This window comes from Corylus avellana, chromosome 1 (assembly GCF_965113065.1).
Source record: "Corylus avellana chromosome 1, dhCorAvel1.hap1.2, whole genome shotgun sequence".
In the NCBI taxonomy this organism is placed as follows: domain Eukaryota; kingdom Viridiplantae; phylum Streptophyta; class Magnoliopsida; order Fagales; family Betulaceae; genus Corylus; species Corylus avellana.
In genome coordinates, this window is record NC_142490.1 from 19,068,960 (window position 1) to 19,084,498 (window position 15,539).

The window sequence follows — 15,539 nt, forward strand, 5'->3', positions numbered from 1 at the left end:
TTTTCTTTTTTTGCAGGAGTATCGTCATGCAATCAGCTAGAAAAGAAAAGAAAATGTTTATATATATATATATATATATCCTTCATCTACTATAACAAGATGAAATGTGTTGTTGTGGATGCTTATTAATAGGAAAATTAAAATAGGATATAATGTCTTTCAAATAAATTATAGGTTCATGAAGAGGTTGTATTAATTTCAAAGTTGCATTATTGAATTAATTTATAAAAAGAAGTGTCACCTACGTGGCCTATAACATAGTAAGTGTCATGATCAAGGACTATTACGCTTGTTTGTAAACATGATAAATATTACGTGGACTATCACGCCACAATTCGCATTTTAATAATCTTGTAAACTTGAATTGAACTTAATTCAAAAGAATAACTTTTTATGTGGTATCAGTGTGGCACAATCATATGAATTTTGGATAACGAATGAAGTTTTTATTTTCAGTAAAATATAAGAATATAATATTGTAGTCCTCAAGACAAAATAAAATTATAATTAGGAGTCGTACAGCCGACAGCCGAATAGCCCATAACTCTGTACCTCATAAGTGTGAAGGTCCCTTGGTCTAAGCAGCTTAATTTGCAAGAGAAGCTCGTAGAGGAGACCGATGATCAGTGGCGGATTTACATAGGGGTGACCTGGGGGCAGGCGCCCCTTGTAAAATTTTTTTTAAAAAAATTTATTAAGCATTTTCAATCAAAATTTTAAGGGTGCCCCTGGTAAAAGAAAATTACCAAGGCGCCTTTGGCCTTCTTTTTGTCATTCAAATGGTCATTATGTGGAGAAATGAGGCTATTTTTTATTAAAGAGAGAGAGAAACACTAGTAGTCATTTAATTGTGCTTAGTTTATTTCGTAAGTAGTTTAAATTATTATGTGTTTGTGGCGTCGTTAGATGAAGATTTTTAATAGTTACTTTGATTTTTGTTGGGTAATCTGATAAATTTGATTTGATTTGTGATACATATATTATGGTATAATTTATTTTTTGATTGTATTTACCATATTATAAAAAATATATATAATACATAAAGAGAAAAAAAATTATTTTTTTACGTCCCCTGTAACTCCAATTCCTAGATCCGCCACTGCCGATGATGATGATGGCAAGAGTCGTTGTTCATTATATTGGCTTTGTTGTACTCATCTTATTGCTTTTGTGCATGGAAGCACAGGCAGGCCGTGTGAGGAGACTTTTGTTCTTCTTCTTAATTTCTACCTGGATAAATATGTAAACTTTTCCTTCTTTTTAAAAAAACTAAATAAAAAAAAAAAAAAAAATCCCGTACCTCACAAATGTGTAGGGTCCCCCAAGGAACATAAAATAATTGATTTAGTAAGCAATAATATGTGCCTCATAAATGTAAAGGGTCCCTTATATATATATATATATATATGTTCTATGCAGCATTGCAAAGCCTTATGATCAGTAGAGAAGATGATGATGATGGCAAGAGTTGTTCCTTATATTGGCTTTGTGGTACTCATCTTCTTGCTTTTGTGCATGGAAGCACAAGCAGGCCGTCTAGGCCCTACTCCTGATGATGAAGGTGAGGAGGCTTTTGTTCTTCTTCTTTCCATCTGTAAACTTTTCCTTCATTTCAGGTTGGTGGAAATGGAAGATATCTATAAATTAATTAAGGCCTCAGCCTAATGAAGCGTTTAGTACAGCCGGGAGCTTGGGCCATGTTTTCATTTTTAAAACAATTAGTTTATCAAAATTATATTCTAAAATAAATAATGTCAATTCCATACATATATGAAAATTGAAGAAGCTAAATATTTTGTTGACAAATATTTTTAAACAATCCTTCATCAAAAAGTACTCTTTTTGGGCTGACGTTAATGTCATATTGTATTCACCGCTAATTAATGTCATAATGTATTCAACATACTATATATTATGTAACATCATTACAACACTACCGGCTAGTGATATTCAAATCAGATTGGGGTACACGTACATCGGGTGATAATTAGTGATGAAGATATCTTTTTAGGCCGCTTACAAAATGCTATTTATAAAAGATGCTTCTTTTTTAGAAAACAAAAAGAAGAGTTGTTTATAACATAGAGAGCAAAAACTTGATCAAATATTCTTACTTCTCAACTGTAATATGTTACCTTTTTACTATATATTATTTTTCAAACGTTTTAATGTCTAAATTGACTAGATTTCGTAATTTGAGAATCTACAATTATAGTGAATTCTGTTATTTTGCAAACCCTAAATGTTACCGGTGAAAATGATGGACTTTGATACTATTGATGTGTGCAGTTGAAGCCCTTGGTGAAATAGCTCAACAATTAGGAAAGACAGACTGGAAGATGGAGATAGACCCATGCATTAATGACACAAGTTGGCTCACACCGGCGCCACCAAAATCGGAGGAGTCAGTTTACACCAATATTGTCTGGTGCAATTGCTCCTGCTCTGGAGGTGCTTGCCACGTAGAAAACATGTAAGCTCCCTTGATATTTAGTTCCTACTGTTAATTTTTCTTCTTTTTTTTTCCTAGTTGAGAATTGAGATACAAACAGGGGAAAACAAAGAGAAGAAACACAAGAGCAAACTAACACACACAAGCATAATACTAGGGTGATAATTTTTTACACAAAATTATAAAGTTAGGGGTTGGCATAAACAGGTTGACTCGCTTAACCCGTTTATGAAATTATATATATATATATATATATATTTTTTTTTTTTATATATATAATAAATACATGTTAAAGTGAGTTGAAATGGGTCATGTTGGATTAGGTCAAACGGATTAAAGAGGTCCCGTTTGTCACTTAAAGATTGTGTTTAAGATTATAGGTTTGACCCGTTTAATTAAACGAGTTATGTTTTGGTTTAGGTTTATCAGGATGACGGGTTAACCCGACGTACCAACTTATTCTGCCAGCCCTACTTAATACATGATATGGCGGGAATCTTTCCCACCATCCACAGAGGGAACAAAGAATTGGAAATGGTGTCAAAAAAAATCTGGTGGTAGTGGCCCAATGAGTAGGATTGTGAGCATGAAAGTTTCGCCTCTTGATAAGAGGGTTGAAAACAGCCAGGAGGGTCCCATGTGCTTCCCCCCTTCATTTGGATCAGGCCATCAGAAAAAAGGAGATGATTGATGGTGTGGGAGATTCTGAAACCTTTGTTGTTACCTAGGGATTCCTCAGGAAGGAAAAGACGAGAGAATATCAGCACCAAGAAAAATGGGGGCAGAGGATCTCCTTGTCGGAGGCCTCTGTTGGGCTCAAATTTTCCAAACGGGGAGCCCCATTCTATTCTATTGAGGATGCACAGGATGAAAGACGACTCTATATATCCTGTCAAAAGCCTTATACATGTCGAATTTGATGGCTATCAAACATTTCCTAACCTTTTTCGTTTTTCAAAGTATGGAAGAGTTCGTGGACGAAGATGGAATTATTTTGTATATTCCTGCTCGCGTTTAAGGCAGGTTGAACGGTAGAGATGAGATTTGGGAGGAATGGTTTCAAGGGAAAGGCCAAAACTTTGGAGATGATTTTGTACAACGTGTTACAGAGGCTGATGGGGTGAAATTGAGAGACAAGAAAGCCCCAGGATTTTTGTTCCCACAACGAAACCCAGATCGATCAACAACACTGTGAATTGAACTGATTAGGGAATTGCATGGATGTGGAGCCCGGTATGGTCTTTGCGTGTTTGGATTGCGGGTCTGTGATTTGGGTTTGTGGGTGTGAGTGAGGCGGTTGATTTGCTTACCCATAGTTCATAAGTACAATTTATAATCGAGCAAATTGATAATTGGATAGCCAAATTATAAATAGAGTGATAGTTTGAGGTGCTATAATATAGAAATATATATGCAGAACAATAATTAACCACTTGATGAGCAGTAGCTGTCACCAGACTTTTGATCATGTGCAGTGATGATCAATGAGGAAGGAATGATGTAATTGATACCAAGATGTAGGTTCTGGTGAGGGTGCTCAAACTAGAGTGCTAGTCCCTTTTAGTATTGTAATCTATGCTGCAAGTTCATACTTACAAAAGTTCCAACTTTGATTGGCTTATGGTTTACTTGCAGAACACTTACAGGGCAGGATCTTGATGGTATACTCCCACCAGCTCTGGTGAAGCTAAAGTACCTTAAGATAATGTAAGAAGAGTAAACATTGTTTTGTTTTAATTTTCAGCACATGATAAATGATTTATGCTTCTAATTGCAAAATTTCTTCTTGGTTGTAGTGATCTCGCTCGCAACTACCTCAGTGGTAATATACCACATGAATGGGCTACTATGCAGTTGGAACGTATGTAAGTGACTCCTCAGTTCAAGTCCAAGGTTTTGCCAATAAATGCTCATTCTTAATGGAATGAGATGAACTCACTGCAGGTCCATCGCTGTGAACAACTTATCAGGACCAATTCCAAACCACTTGGGAAAAATGACCACTCTTCAATATCTGTATGCTCTTATTGCATCTTTCTTCCTCACTGATTATTTACAGTAAAATTATGTTTGTTTGGTGTAGCTTGCTTTAATTTTGAATGGCATCATATACTCAGGAGCATAGAGAACAATCAGTTTTCTGGAACTGTCCCACCTGGGCTTGGGAATTTGTTGAACTTGGAGGATATGTCAGTATTTCTTTCTTGTCTTTTATATATGACTTTTCATATCACATTTGAGTAGTCATTTCTACCTTCTCAATGATTTGCTTAATCACACTTTTGGTGTCTGCAGCTTTCTTAGTGCTAACAATCTCACAGGGGAGTTGCCCCTGGCTCTCGCCCGGCTAACCAAATTAAGACAATTGTTAAGAGTTTACAACCTTTTACACTGCTTTACTTATGATAACATTAGAATTCTCCTGGAAAAATCCTCATGTTTTATGTCATTTGATTTCTTTCATTTTTGGCCTAATGCAGTAGGATTAGCAGTAACAACTTCACAGGAAAGATGCCAGATTTTTTCCAAAGTTGGAAGCAACTTGAGAAATTGTAAGTGTGCTTTCCTGTTATGCATTCTAAATCTCCTTGATGTAAAGGTTTTAGGATGTATCATCATTTGACAGAGAGATCCAAGGTAGCGGTCTCAAAGGGCCAATCCCTTCTAGCATATCTGTCTTGAAAAATCTAACTGAACTGTGAGTTAAACCTTTAATGTGAATAGTTCTTTAGTTGCAACATTGTGATTAAACATTATTAGCAATAATTTCTTAATTATGCAATTCCATACAGAAGAATCAGTGACCTGCTCGGTGAAGGTTCAGATTTTCCACCCTTAATGAACATGAAACACATGGGGGAATTGTGAGTCATTCTTGTGACCGTAAAATGCTATAGAATTAGAATAATTTGACATGCACTTTTCAGAAATTGTAATTATACAAACTCAATTTATATTGCAGGACATTGAGCAGCTGTAACATCTCTGGAGAAATCCCTGGATATATAGCAAATATGAAAAAACTTAAAAAATTGTAAATGTGTTTCTCCTCATGGAAATATTCCCTTTTATTATCCCTATTCTGAGATTATTACATTGTTAACACATTCATACATGCATTGAGAAACATGGGTTTTCTTTTCTTTTTTTTTTTTCTTTTTTTTCTTAAAAAAATTTCTTTTGTTAGGTGATGCATGTATTCACATCTCAAAATTAATGAAAATATATATTATACCCTCATGTTATTAGGCATAAAATGACAAAATATAAATTTACTTCAAGTTGATTACTTGTGGACTTTAATCCACTTAAAAGTCTCAAATTTTATGTGTTATTTATGTAAAATTCTCTCTCTAGATCTAGTAAAGTAAGCGCAAACCATTGTTGAGGCATTCCATATGAAGAGAGGGATTGGAGAGAAAGATACTGACTCTTTTGGGCCACAGCATCAGCCATATTACCACATAAATATAGTCTGGATATGCTCCTTTTTATTGATCTAGTCTGTGCAGCATCCTCTTTGTTGGATTGAAAGAACAGTGGAGGTAGTTTCTTGCCGAGGGATTAGGGAGCTGTTTGCTCTGCTTCCCCTGTATTCTGTTTGTATTCTCTGGTTTTGCTTTAATTAAACTTAATTATCAGAAAAAAAAAAAATGGAGGAACTTAGGTTATCAATTAAAAAAATTCAAATAGATACTCTTTTAAGTTGCATCCTTGGCCATTGATTTAAGCATATGAATTTTCTATTTCTGAATTACTTATGCCTATAGTTTATATATCACCACATTTTTGACATTTTTATCTTGTTTGCCATATTCAGTTAACTTGTCATTGAAAAATCTGTTCCATGACATCTTTCTTGTTATATACTTGCAGGGATCTCAGTTTCAACAGATTGGAAAAACAAATTCCAGAATTTGAAGGTCTAACGTTGATGAACATGTAAGCTATGTAGATTTAAGAGAGAAACAACCGTGTATGTTAAGATGCATAGGAGGCCTTGCAGATTTTTTGATTCATTAGGAAATGTTAGGGATTGTCGAAACTATGCTATTTAGTGAAAAGTAAAGAAAATAATACACACGGAATTTAAGTGGAGTGTGCCTATGTCCATAGGAGCAAGCTGCTAATTTTTCACTATATCAACAAAGAATAGGGTCTCAACTTATATATGTCGTCCCCTATTAAAACCCTACCCTTATCACACTTCGGTCCGCCCATGAGGCCTTTGTACTAGAGACCAATCTTACTTCCTCACCCAGAATATGAGCCATCATCTCTAACAATCTCAACCTTGGCGAATATTCAGCCCCTTAGCAGATGTCAAATTCTTATGCCTCCACTCAGAACCAATAGGTTGGGGAATGTATTCTTTCTAGCATCAATAAACATCGATCAAGTTCGAATAGTGCTTGAACTCAGCTGTTGTGACAGACTTTGTCAACATATTAAGTACATTTTCAGAAGTGTGAATTTTCTCAAGTATCACTTCACCTGAAACAATAAGCTTGCGTATCTTGTGAAACCTTATATCAATATGCTTTAGTCTTGCCTGATACACTTGGTGCTTTGCCAAGTAACTGACACTCTAACTGTCACAATCCATCTGAACTCCACCTTGCTTTATACCAAGCTCTTTGACTAGCCCCTTTAACCACAACGCTTCTTTAGTATAGTAGCTTCAGCCACTGCAAAGCTTCTGTAGTAGACATTGCTACTAGGGATTGTAGCATGGATCTCCAACAAATACGCCCATCTGCTAGTGAGAAAACATAACATGTACTAGACCTCCTATCATCCAAATCACTTGCATAATGTACATTTACAAATCCCATAACTGAAAATACAGCCCTGTCGCCTTACAAACATAAATAATTTCATGGTCTGTCGTATCCCTTAAGTACCTGAAAATCTACTTGACCGCTTTCTTCCTAGATTTGCCATGTACTTGCTAACCATGCTAACTGCATGAGCCAAATCAGACCTAATACAGACCATCACATCCATCAAACATCCTATTGCTCTAGCACATGGAGCCTTTGACATACCTTCAATTTTTTCCTCTTATCTTTGGGCATGTACTAATGGATAACCTAATGTGATTCGCCAATGGTGCACTTACGTGTTTAACATTCTCCATACTAAACTTCTCTATCAACTTCTTGACATAATTTTTCTGAGACAACCAGAATTTTTTGGCCTCCATGTCCCTGCGAATCTCCATACCACGAGTCTTCCTAGAAATGCCCAAATCTTTCATATCAAACTACTTTTGTAACAAAGATTTCAGCTTGTCAACCTCACACATGCTCTTAGCAGCAATCAGCTTATCATCCATATAGAGGAATAGAAAAATATGAGAACCATCTTCAAGGGCCTTAACCTAGACACAACAATCATCCTCACAACAATTATAATCAATCTGAATCATACAGGAGTCAAACTTTTTTACTGTTGTCATGGACAAGAAAATGCTTTAGCCCATAAAGCGACTTCTTCAATTTACAGACAAGATGCTTCGTCTCAAGTTACTTGAACCCTTCTAGTTGTTCCATGTAAATTTTCTCTTCCAAACCACCATGAAGGAAAGCTGTCTTAACATCCAACTACTCCAATTCCAGATTGAGATAAGCTTCTAAAGCCAACACTTCCCGAAAATTTTCAAACAGGTTTGACAACAATGTGATTATGTTGCTTACTGATCAGGTATCTAACACGTAACTTGCTTAATGGGAGTATTCCAAACTGGATCAGGAACAGTAAAAGGTACAGTTTTTGTAAGATTGACCTTTTATTTACAATTTTCTATTTTCTTTACTTCGATGAAGAGAAATTACATGAAATGAACGTATTTCACTTCAGGAGCATAGATCTTTCTTACAATAATCTTACTCGAAGTCCTCAAGATACTTGTACAGGAACAGGCCTGTAAGTATATTCTTTTTATTCTTCCTTTGTTTAGCTCTTTGACCTTCTAATCTTTGGAAAAACTTGTTTGTCATCATCAGGAATTTGTTCAAAAGCTTCCATGGACAGGAAAACTCGTAAGCTTATGATTCATTAACATTTTTAAGTGTCAGTCAATTTTTATACTTTAATTGTACAGAACCTAACCCTACTTTCTGTTCTACACTAATCAAGAACGCTTGGTGTATGCCCAGAGGACAAACCATGTTCACAAGGTAATATACATTTACACATCTGTTTGAATTTATATTTTAGGTATGTGCTTCAAATTTGTTGGAACTGTTAAAGTATAAATTAAATGATTAAATTTACTTCTTCCTGTCAACTTAAGCTTTTGAGATAATTGGTGATTTAACAGGAACCTCTTCTTTGATAATTTCAATGGTGGAGAAAGTCAGTTAAATGTCCACATATTAAAAAATTAATAATAAAACATTTAACATTATTTTTTGCTCCATTGTATTAGCTTGTATGATAACACCACTAACAATGCTGCTGTTTCTGTGCAGATTACTATTCATTGCACATTAATTGTGGTGGAAGCAGTGCAAATATTGGAAGCATAAGTTATGTAGGGGATACAGATCTTGGAGGTCCATCAAGATTTTACGAAGCGGGAGATAACTGGGGATTTAGTAGCACTGGACACTTTCAGAAAGCTGATATCAAAAACTATACAACAAATAATGTATCTGTACTTAGAATGCATGACTACAAATTGTACATGAATGCACGCATCTCTCCCCTTTCTCTCACATATTATGTGCGGTGCTTAGCAAATGGAAAATATACTGTGAGACTTCACTTTGCAGAGATTGTATTGAGAGGCAACAAATCTTTTTATGGTCTTGGAAGACGAATATTTGATGTTTATGTACAGGTACTAATCACATAATTCATTATGCACTCCATATTTATTGAAGATGATTTGATTTGATTACTTAATATGTTCCAGAGGGAACTGAAGCGGAAGGATTTTGATATTGTAAAGGAAGCAAAAGGGGTTGATACTGCAGTCATTATTAACTTTACAGCAGTTTCAGTTATTAATAAAAGTTTAGAGATTCGCTTTCATTGGGCTGGGAAAGGGACAACAGCTACTCCAAAAAGAGGAATATATGGTCCTCTTATATCTGCCATCTCTGTGGAGGCTAGTAAGTAGCGTAGTTGTTCTGTATTCAATTTTTTTTTTTTTTTTGTCTTTCTAGTTGACATGTTATTTCTTCTCTCTCTCTCTTGTTTATCTGCATTTCATGATCTTTATTATCGACTTATTTTGTAGAGCAGATTGATTAAGATTAGATTGATAGCAAATATAGTAGAAGCAGTACCATAATTAGTGGATGCAAAATTAGACTTAAAAAGAAAAGAAAAGAAAGATTACTTTTCAATTTGATGGAGCTACAATCCAGATTTTTGCCTTTTGATTTTTCTTTTCCTTGACATAGGTTGAATCTCTGTAACATCTTATATATGATATCTTGTTCCAGATTGATCACATAAATGTGTGCCTTTGTATACAACACAGAGTGGAATGCAATCTTACAATAAATCTTCTTGGAAATTTTTCTTTTCATATAGATTTCAGACCTAGCAAGTGGAAGAAGAACATTGCGGTTGGAGCTGTAGTTTTTTCACTATGTGTTGTTTCTATCATTTTATGCATTCTTTGGTGCAAGGGCTGTTTTGGTCGCAGATTATCAAGAGAAAAAGGTAACAAGTACCATGCAAATCTTGATGTAGAAAGGATATAAAAAGAAATAAAAAAATCATTTTCTCCAACTAATTGAGTATCCAGAACATTTGTATTGCATTTGAAGGGCTCAGTACTCTATTTCAGACTTCTAATAGATCTTTCTTTTCTTTTCTTTTTTTTTTTTTTTTTCTTTTATATATACGCCTAGATGAAGAATCAGTAATCCAAAATTAGTGGAACCATGAAATGCAGGGACATGATTCCAAAGGATATGAACCAATCTTTATAATACTTGTTTTTTGTTGCATTTTAACACAGTATGGAATTAGGGTGATGGCAAAGTTTACTAGAGTAAATTGAGCAATGATTAGATAGTTCAATCTCCCTACTTGACTGTGTATCTTCTTCTTCTTCTTCTAAGTACACTACTTGACTGTATATCTTAGGATTAGACTATGTGAAGTATGGGAGAGGAAAATCATAATTGACTTTGTTGGAATCCCAGTAGTTTTAGGACTAGAAATTATAATGCCTTCTTTGGTAGGATTGCGTATCCAGTTATGTTTAACGTGGCTGAGGAAAAGACTGTGAAAGGCATTTGGGATAAGTTGTGTAATATTTTGAAGGAAAATCAATGTCAAACCAGATTCATCATAGGAGAAACATGTACAATCTGAGAATGTAAAAGAGTTTCCCATTTCAGAAGCATCTCAATGAGTTCAATGCCCTTGTCAGTACGTTGACTACTATTGGAGTCAATCTGGAAGAAAAACAGAGTACATGCCAACTACACATGCATTTAAAGAAGCTGTTTGGTTGAAAAGATTGTTTGCTGAATTTGGCGTCAAGCAAGATAGAGTGATTGTTCATTTTGACGTTCATAGTGTATTATGTCCTTAGGATAGGATTAGTATCACACAAAGCTTATGTTAATATGATTACACACATTGTATCCTAGAAGTAGTTTGAGGTTTCATAAGGACAGAGAGGGAGAGAGTCTTATTATATTTTTCCTTGATACAATTGAAGAAGAATATCTTTATTGCTGCGTATTTAGGTAGATAATCTTGCTGAACTAAGTTAAATTCTTATGTCTTGATTCTTAATTCTTGCTTCTTATTTTTTGTTGATATTTTTAGTTGTGCGTGTACTGCTAATTCGAACAGTCTTAAGAGTTTATTTGTTGTTAACACATCCACAGAATCTCATAAAGATTGAGCTTACGCATAATAACTGGAATTAGTGTCTTTTAGTTTCAATTCTTGGTATCATTCTCTCAAATCATCTAATACTCTAGAGGCACTCGGATACAAAATTAAGAAGTCTAACTATTTTGTAAGATTCAGTCAAACATCTTAAGCTCAATTCTTTTGACAGAATTGAAAGGATTGGATCTACAAACCGGTTTCTTTACCTTCAAACAGATCAGGGCTGCCACTAACAACTTTGAAGCTGCAAATAAAATTGGGGAAGGTGGTTTTGGATCTGTCTACAAGGTCAATCTAGATTTCATGTTCCTTTCTTTATTTCCCCCTTTTATTCTCTTCTTTGTTCTTTTTTTTTTTTTTTTTTTTGAAGATTTTGCATGTATATTTCCTATTTGTTTTCTTTCATATTGGTAACAGAAACTTTCAGGAAAACCTATTTGCATACCTGAAGATGCATATTTTTAATGCAGGGTATACTTTTAGATGGTACTATAATTGCTGTTAAGCAACTTTCTTCGAAATCAAAGCAAGGAAATCGTGAATTTGTGAATGAAATTGGCATGATATCTGCTTTACAGCACCCAAATCTTGTTAGATTGTATGGATGTTGTATTGAAGGAAATCAATTGTTCTTAGTATATGAATACATGGAAAACAATAGCCTGGCACGTGCTTTGTTTGGTAAGCTTAATGTTTTCACTTTAGTATTTTTATGTTTACTGTAGAATGGATAAGTAATGAACACTGTGAATAAACTATAATAAGAACTAAGTTTATGAGTTCCCCATTGGACTATCTACAAAATATGTAGGTCCAGAGGAATATTGCTTAAACTTGGATTGGCCAACAAGGCAGAAAATATGTGTTGGCATAGCGAGAGGTCTGGCTTTCTTGCATGAGGAATCAACAATAAAAGTTGTTCATAGAGACATCAAAACTACCAATGTGCTACTGGATAGGGACCTAAACCCAAAGATTTCTGACTTTGGTTTGGCCAAGCTTGATGAAGAGGGAAACACCCATATCAGCACCCGAGTTGCTGGAACAATGTGAGTTACCTTTTTCCTTCTTTCCTTCAATATGGAGTCTTTTTGTGATTCTGTTCCTCCGTTTCTTTTGGCCTCCCAAGTTATTTAGTATGAGATAAAAAGGAACAGACATCAATTGATCTTTATGTCTCTATGAGATGCTGCCCTGAAAGTAAATCTGAATATGGCAGCAATGAAAGTCTGCATATTAGAAAACTCTATATATGGAATGTACTATAGACGTCCTGGATTAAGTATTTGATTGGATTTTGATATGTCAGCTGTTTATATTTGCAACTCAACCATACTTACAGAGTTCATAGCTACATCAATTATCAACCAGTATTCTACCTTTGCAACTTGTCTAAACATGAAACACGTTCTAGTAACTTGCAAGTTGGAAAGGTAATGAAATGTTCTTCTTTCCCACCGACAAAAAAATTATGTATCTTTAACATAATGAAATTACCACTTAATCCTAGTAGCCATATTGATTGCATAATTGCACGTTGAGTGCAAATAAAATATGATTTGGTACTAAAGTATCTCTTGACGCTAGACTTTGTTGAATATGAAATATCAGAGCTTCCTAGTAGTGATCTTTTTTTTCTTTCCTATCTATGCATACTAGTAATCTAAGTCATAATATAATCTTCATTTGCAGAGGATACATGGCGCCAGAATATGCATTATGGGGTTATTTAACCTATAAAGCAGATGTCTATAGCTTTGGGGTTGTTACATTGGAAATTGTTGCTGGGAAAAACAACATGAAATATCGACCAAATGAGAATTATGTATGCCTTCTAGATTGGGTAAGATTGATTTGTTTCTTTTATTATATGCGTCTATAAATAACGTTTAGAGGCCTGGCTACTTCTTTGTCCTTTTCCACTCAATTTGGTCATCTGATGATATGTTACTCTAGACTCAACCAGCAAAATAAACTAACATATGTTGAAATTGTTTGATTTGATCACTTCACACTTGAGTTCAGCATTTTGACATGTATTTTATTTTCTCTGTGAGTATGGCCGCTTATTCTCTTATGTTGATTTGCTACTTTTCATTCTCATTCTCTTTTCTAAACTTATTATAGGCGCTTGTTCTACAAAGAAAGGGTAATATAATGGAGCTGGTGGATCCAAAGTTGGGTTCAGAGTTAAACAAGGAGGAAGCTAGTAGAATGATCAAAGTTGCTCTCTTATGCACTAATCCATCACCAGCACTTAGACCCACAATGTCTGCAGTAGTAAGCATGTTAGAAGGCCAAACCATTGTTGATGAAGTCACCATGGATCCGAGTATATATGGCGATGAAATGGGGTTTAGTGCCTTAAGACACCAGTTTGACCAACTCCAACCAGTACCAATGAGCTCAAGTGGAACAGAGAGCCTTATACATTCATCAGTTGCGACATGGGTTGGATCTTCTTCTACATCTGGCCAGGATATCTATCCAGTTAATCTTGATTCTCAGTAATGCCAGTATAATATTGCCACCAACCATGCTAAATACTTTTTTTCTAATAACTAAACCGCATTTGCTTCACCAAATTCAAGAGTTAAATGAACAGCTGAGTGGTTTTAGTCCATAGTACTTCTGCAGGGATTTGGTTGGGCCTATGGGATGACCATGGGAAAGAGTACATAGCTTTCTTGTTTTACCCATTGTTGAATTCTGAATAAGAGAATATGCTGTACTGAAGTGAAGATTTATAAATAGTGTTTGCAAAAAGCGTATTCTCTTTAATTAGAAATGGATACTATATGCTACACCCCATCACACCCTTTTGTCCCTTTTTCACTTGGCTAATTAATGTCATAGTGCCAAGAACTGAGGGGCTCTGCTAGTGCACATCATGCCAGTGAAGTGGAAGTGTAGTATGTAACATTATTCTGTAAGACTAGAGATCGTTAAAGTGATTTTTTTTTTTTTTTTTCCTTTGAAAATTTAGAGAGTAATTTTTAAACAGTTTATAAAGAGAAAATATTGTTTTGAGTTCAGTATAGCAATGGACTTGATATGGCTCTAAAGAAACAAAACTACATATTCATGAGCAACCTTTCTCAAACGTTCTCTTCTTGCGAAGAAAATCAGAGAGAGTACATGAGCAGGTAGAGATTCATGTCAGCCTTATACAAAGTAATGGCCCTAATGGGTTCCTGCACCCAATAACTCACTTAGATTAAATTTCGAAATGGCCAAAGATTCTCTCTATGATTGTATTTCTTGACCAAGTTGTATTAGGAGACTCGTGCCAACTTAGTGCTCTTATAAAAGAGGGCCTCTCATATGTTACGTAACGCAGTGCACTGCACAAGAGAATCAAAGAAGCCACTAGTGTTTTTTTCTTCTTGGTTTGGAGACAGAACAAGAGAGACAAACAATAAGGTTGTTGTTACTGTGTGAAAGGAAAATAGAGAGACCAGCCGTCATCTTGCCCTAGCAAAAAAGTAGTTTGTATTCTTGTCTCTTTTGTATTCTTCATTTTTTGAGAGTTGATTAGTTGATGAACAATGTCACCTCAGCCCATTAAATGAGAGTGAAATAGAGACGTGATTTTTAACATTTCTCTCTTTATCAAGGCATTGATTGGTCTTTGTTAATGTGCTATCAGCAAATGCGCTTGCAAATTAATGAATGGACAAAATTTTCTTTCAAACTAAGACTAATATATTATGAACGTTAACCAAGCCGAGTTTATACGAGCTTGTATCATTTAATAATCAATTATAATTTCGTGTTCATGAACGGTCTGTTTAATAATCAAGTCGAGCTTGAGTCAAGCTTAATCATTTTGTTATATCTTTTTTTTTTTCTTTTTCTTCGAAGCAATAACGGGGAAAGGGAAATATATAATTACGAGATAACAAAATACAACAAAGGGATGGGCAAACCCACAATACAACAACATTGTAACTCTTGATTGTGCCGTTTTCGATTAGATGCTTACCCCCTTAACTATTAGCCATTAATTTTATAAGGCCGTATCATTCATTTGGCCCATTTCCTTTCATTCATTTAGATCCTCTCTGCTACTCGAGAGTCACATGACTCCCATGGTCCATCACATGGTGTTGAATCAATTATCAAATTTACCCATTTTCAAGAACTGGGTCTGTATAAGGGTAAAAGATGATGAATTTGCTGCGCCAATTTTAGCTATCAGTGGGACTCATGATTC

At 35.0% G+C, this 15,539-nt stretch overlaps 1 protein-coding gene across 3 annotated transcripts; it reads left to right on the plus strand.

The window, feature by feature from the left end:
• Window positions 1–1,430: 1,430 nt before the first annotated feature.
• On the plus strand, window positions 1,431–14,059 carry LOC132168622 (putative leucine-rich repeat receptor-like serine/threonine-protein kinase At3g14840). Of its 3 annotated transcripts, XM_059579615.2 has the most exons (24): window positions 1,431–1,561; window positions 2,290–2,473; window positions 4,088–4,159; window positions 4,249–4,317; window positions 4,397–4,468; window positions 4,570–4,641; window positions 4,748–4,819; window positions 4,933–5,004; window positions 5,079–5,150; window positions 5,245–5,316; window positions 5,415–5,486; window positions 6,329–6,394; window positions 8,159–8,218; window positions 8,315–8,380; window positions 8,461–8,496; window positions 8,594–8,634; window positions 8,929–9,299; window positions 9,375–9,573; window positions 10,001–10,132; window positions 11,493–11,611; window positions 11,794–12,004; window positions 12,135–12,372; window positions 13,016–13,166; window positions 13,451–14,059. In XM_059579615.2, the coding sequence occupies exons 1-24, from the start codon at window positions 1,450–1,452 to the stop codon at window positions 13,832–13,834; spliced, it is 3,015 nt and encodes a 1,004-aa protein (XP_059435598.2). In that variant the 5' UTR covers window positions 1,431–1,449; the 3' UTR covers window positions 13,835–14,059. The 3 variants fall into 3 exon arrangements, with proteins under 3 accessions (XP_059435598.2, XP_059435607.2, XP_059435603.2); XM_059579624.2 differs by lacking the exon at window positions 13,016–13,166 and having other exon boundaries at window positions 13,451–13,579; XM_059579620.2 differs by lacking the exons at window positions 11,493–11,611; window positions 11,794–12,004.
• Window positions 14,060–15,539: the final 1,480 nt, after the last annotated feature.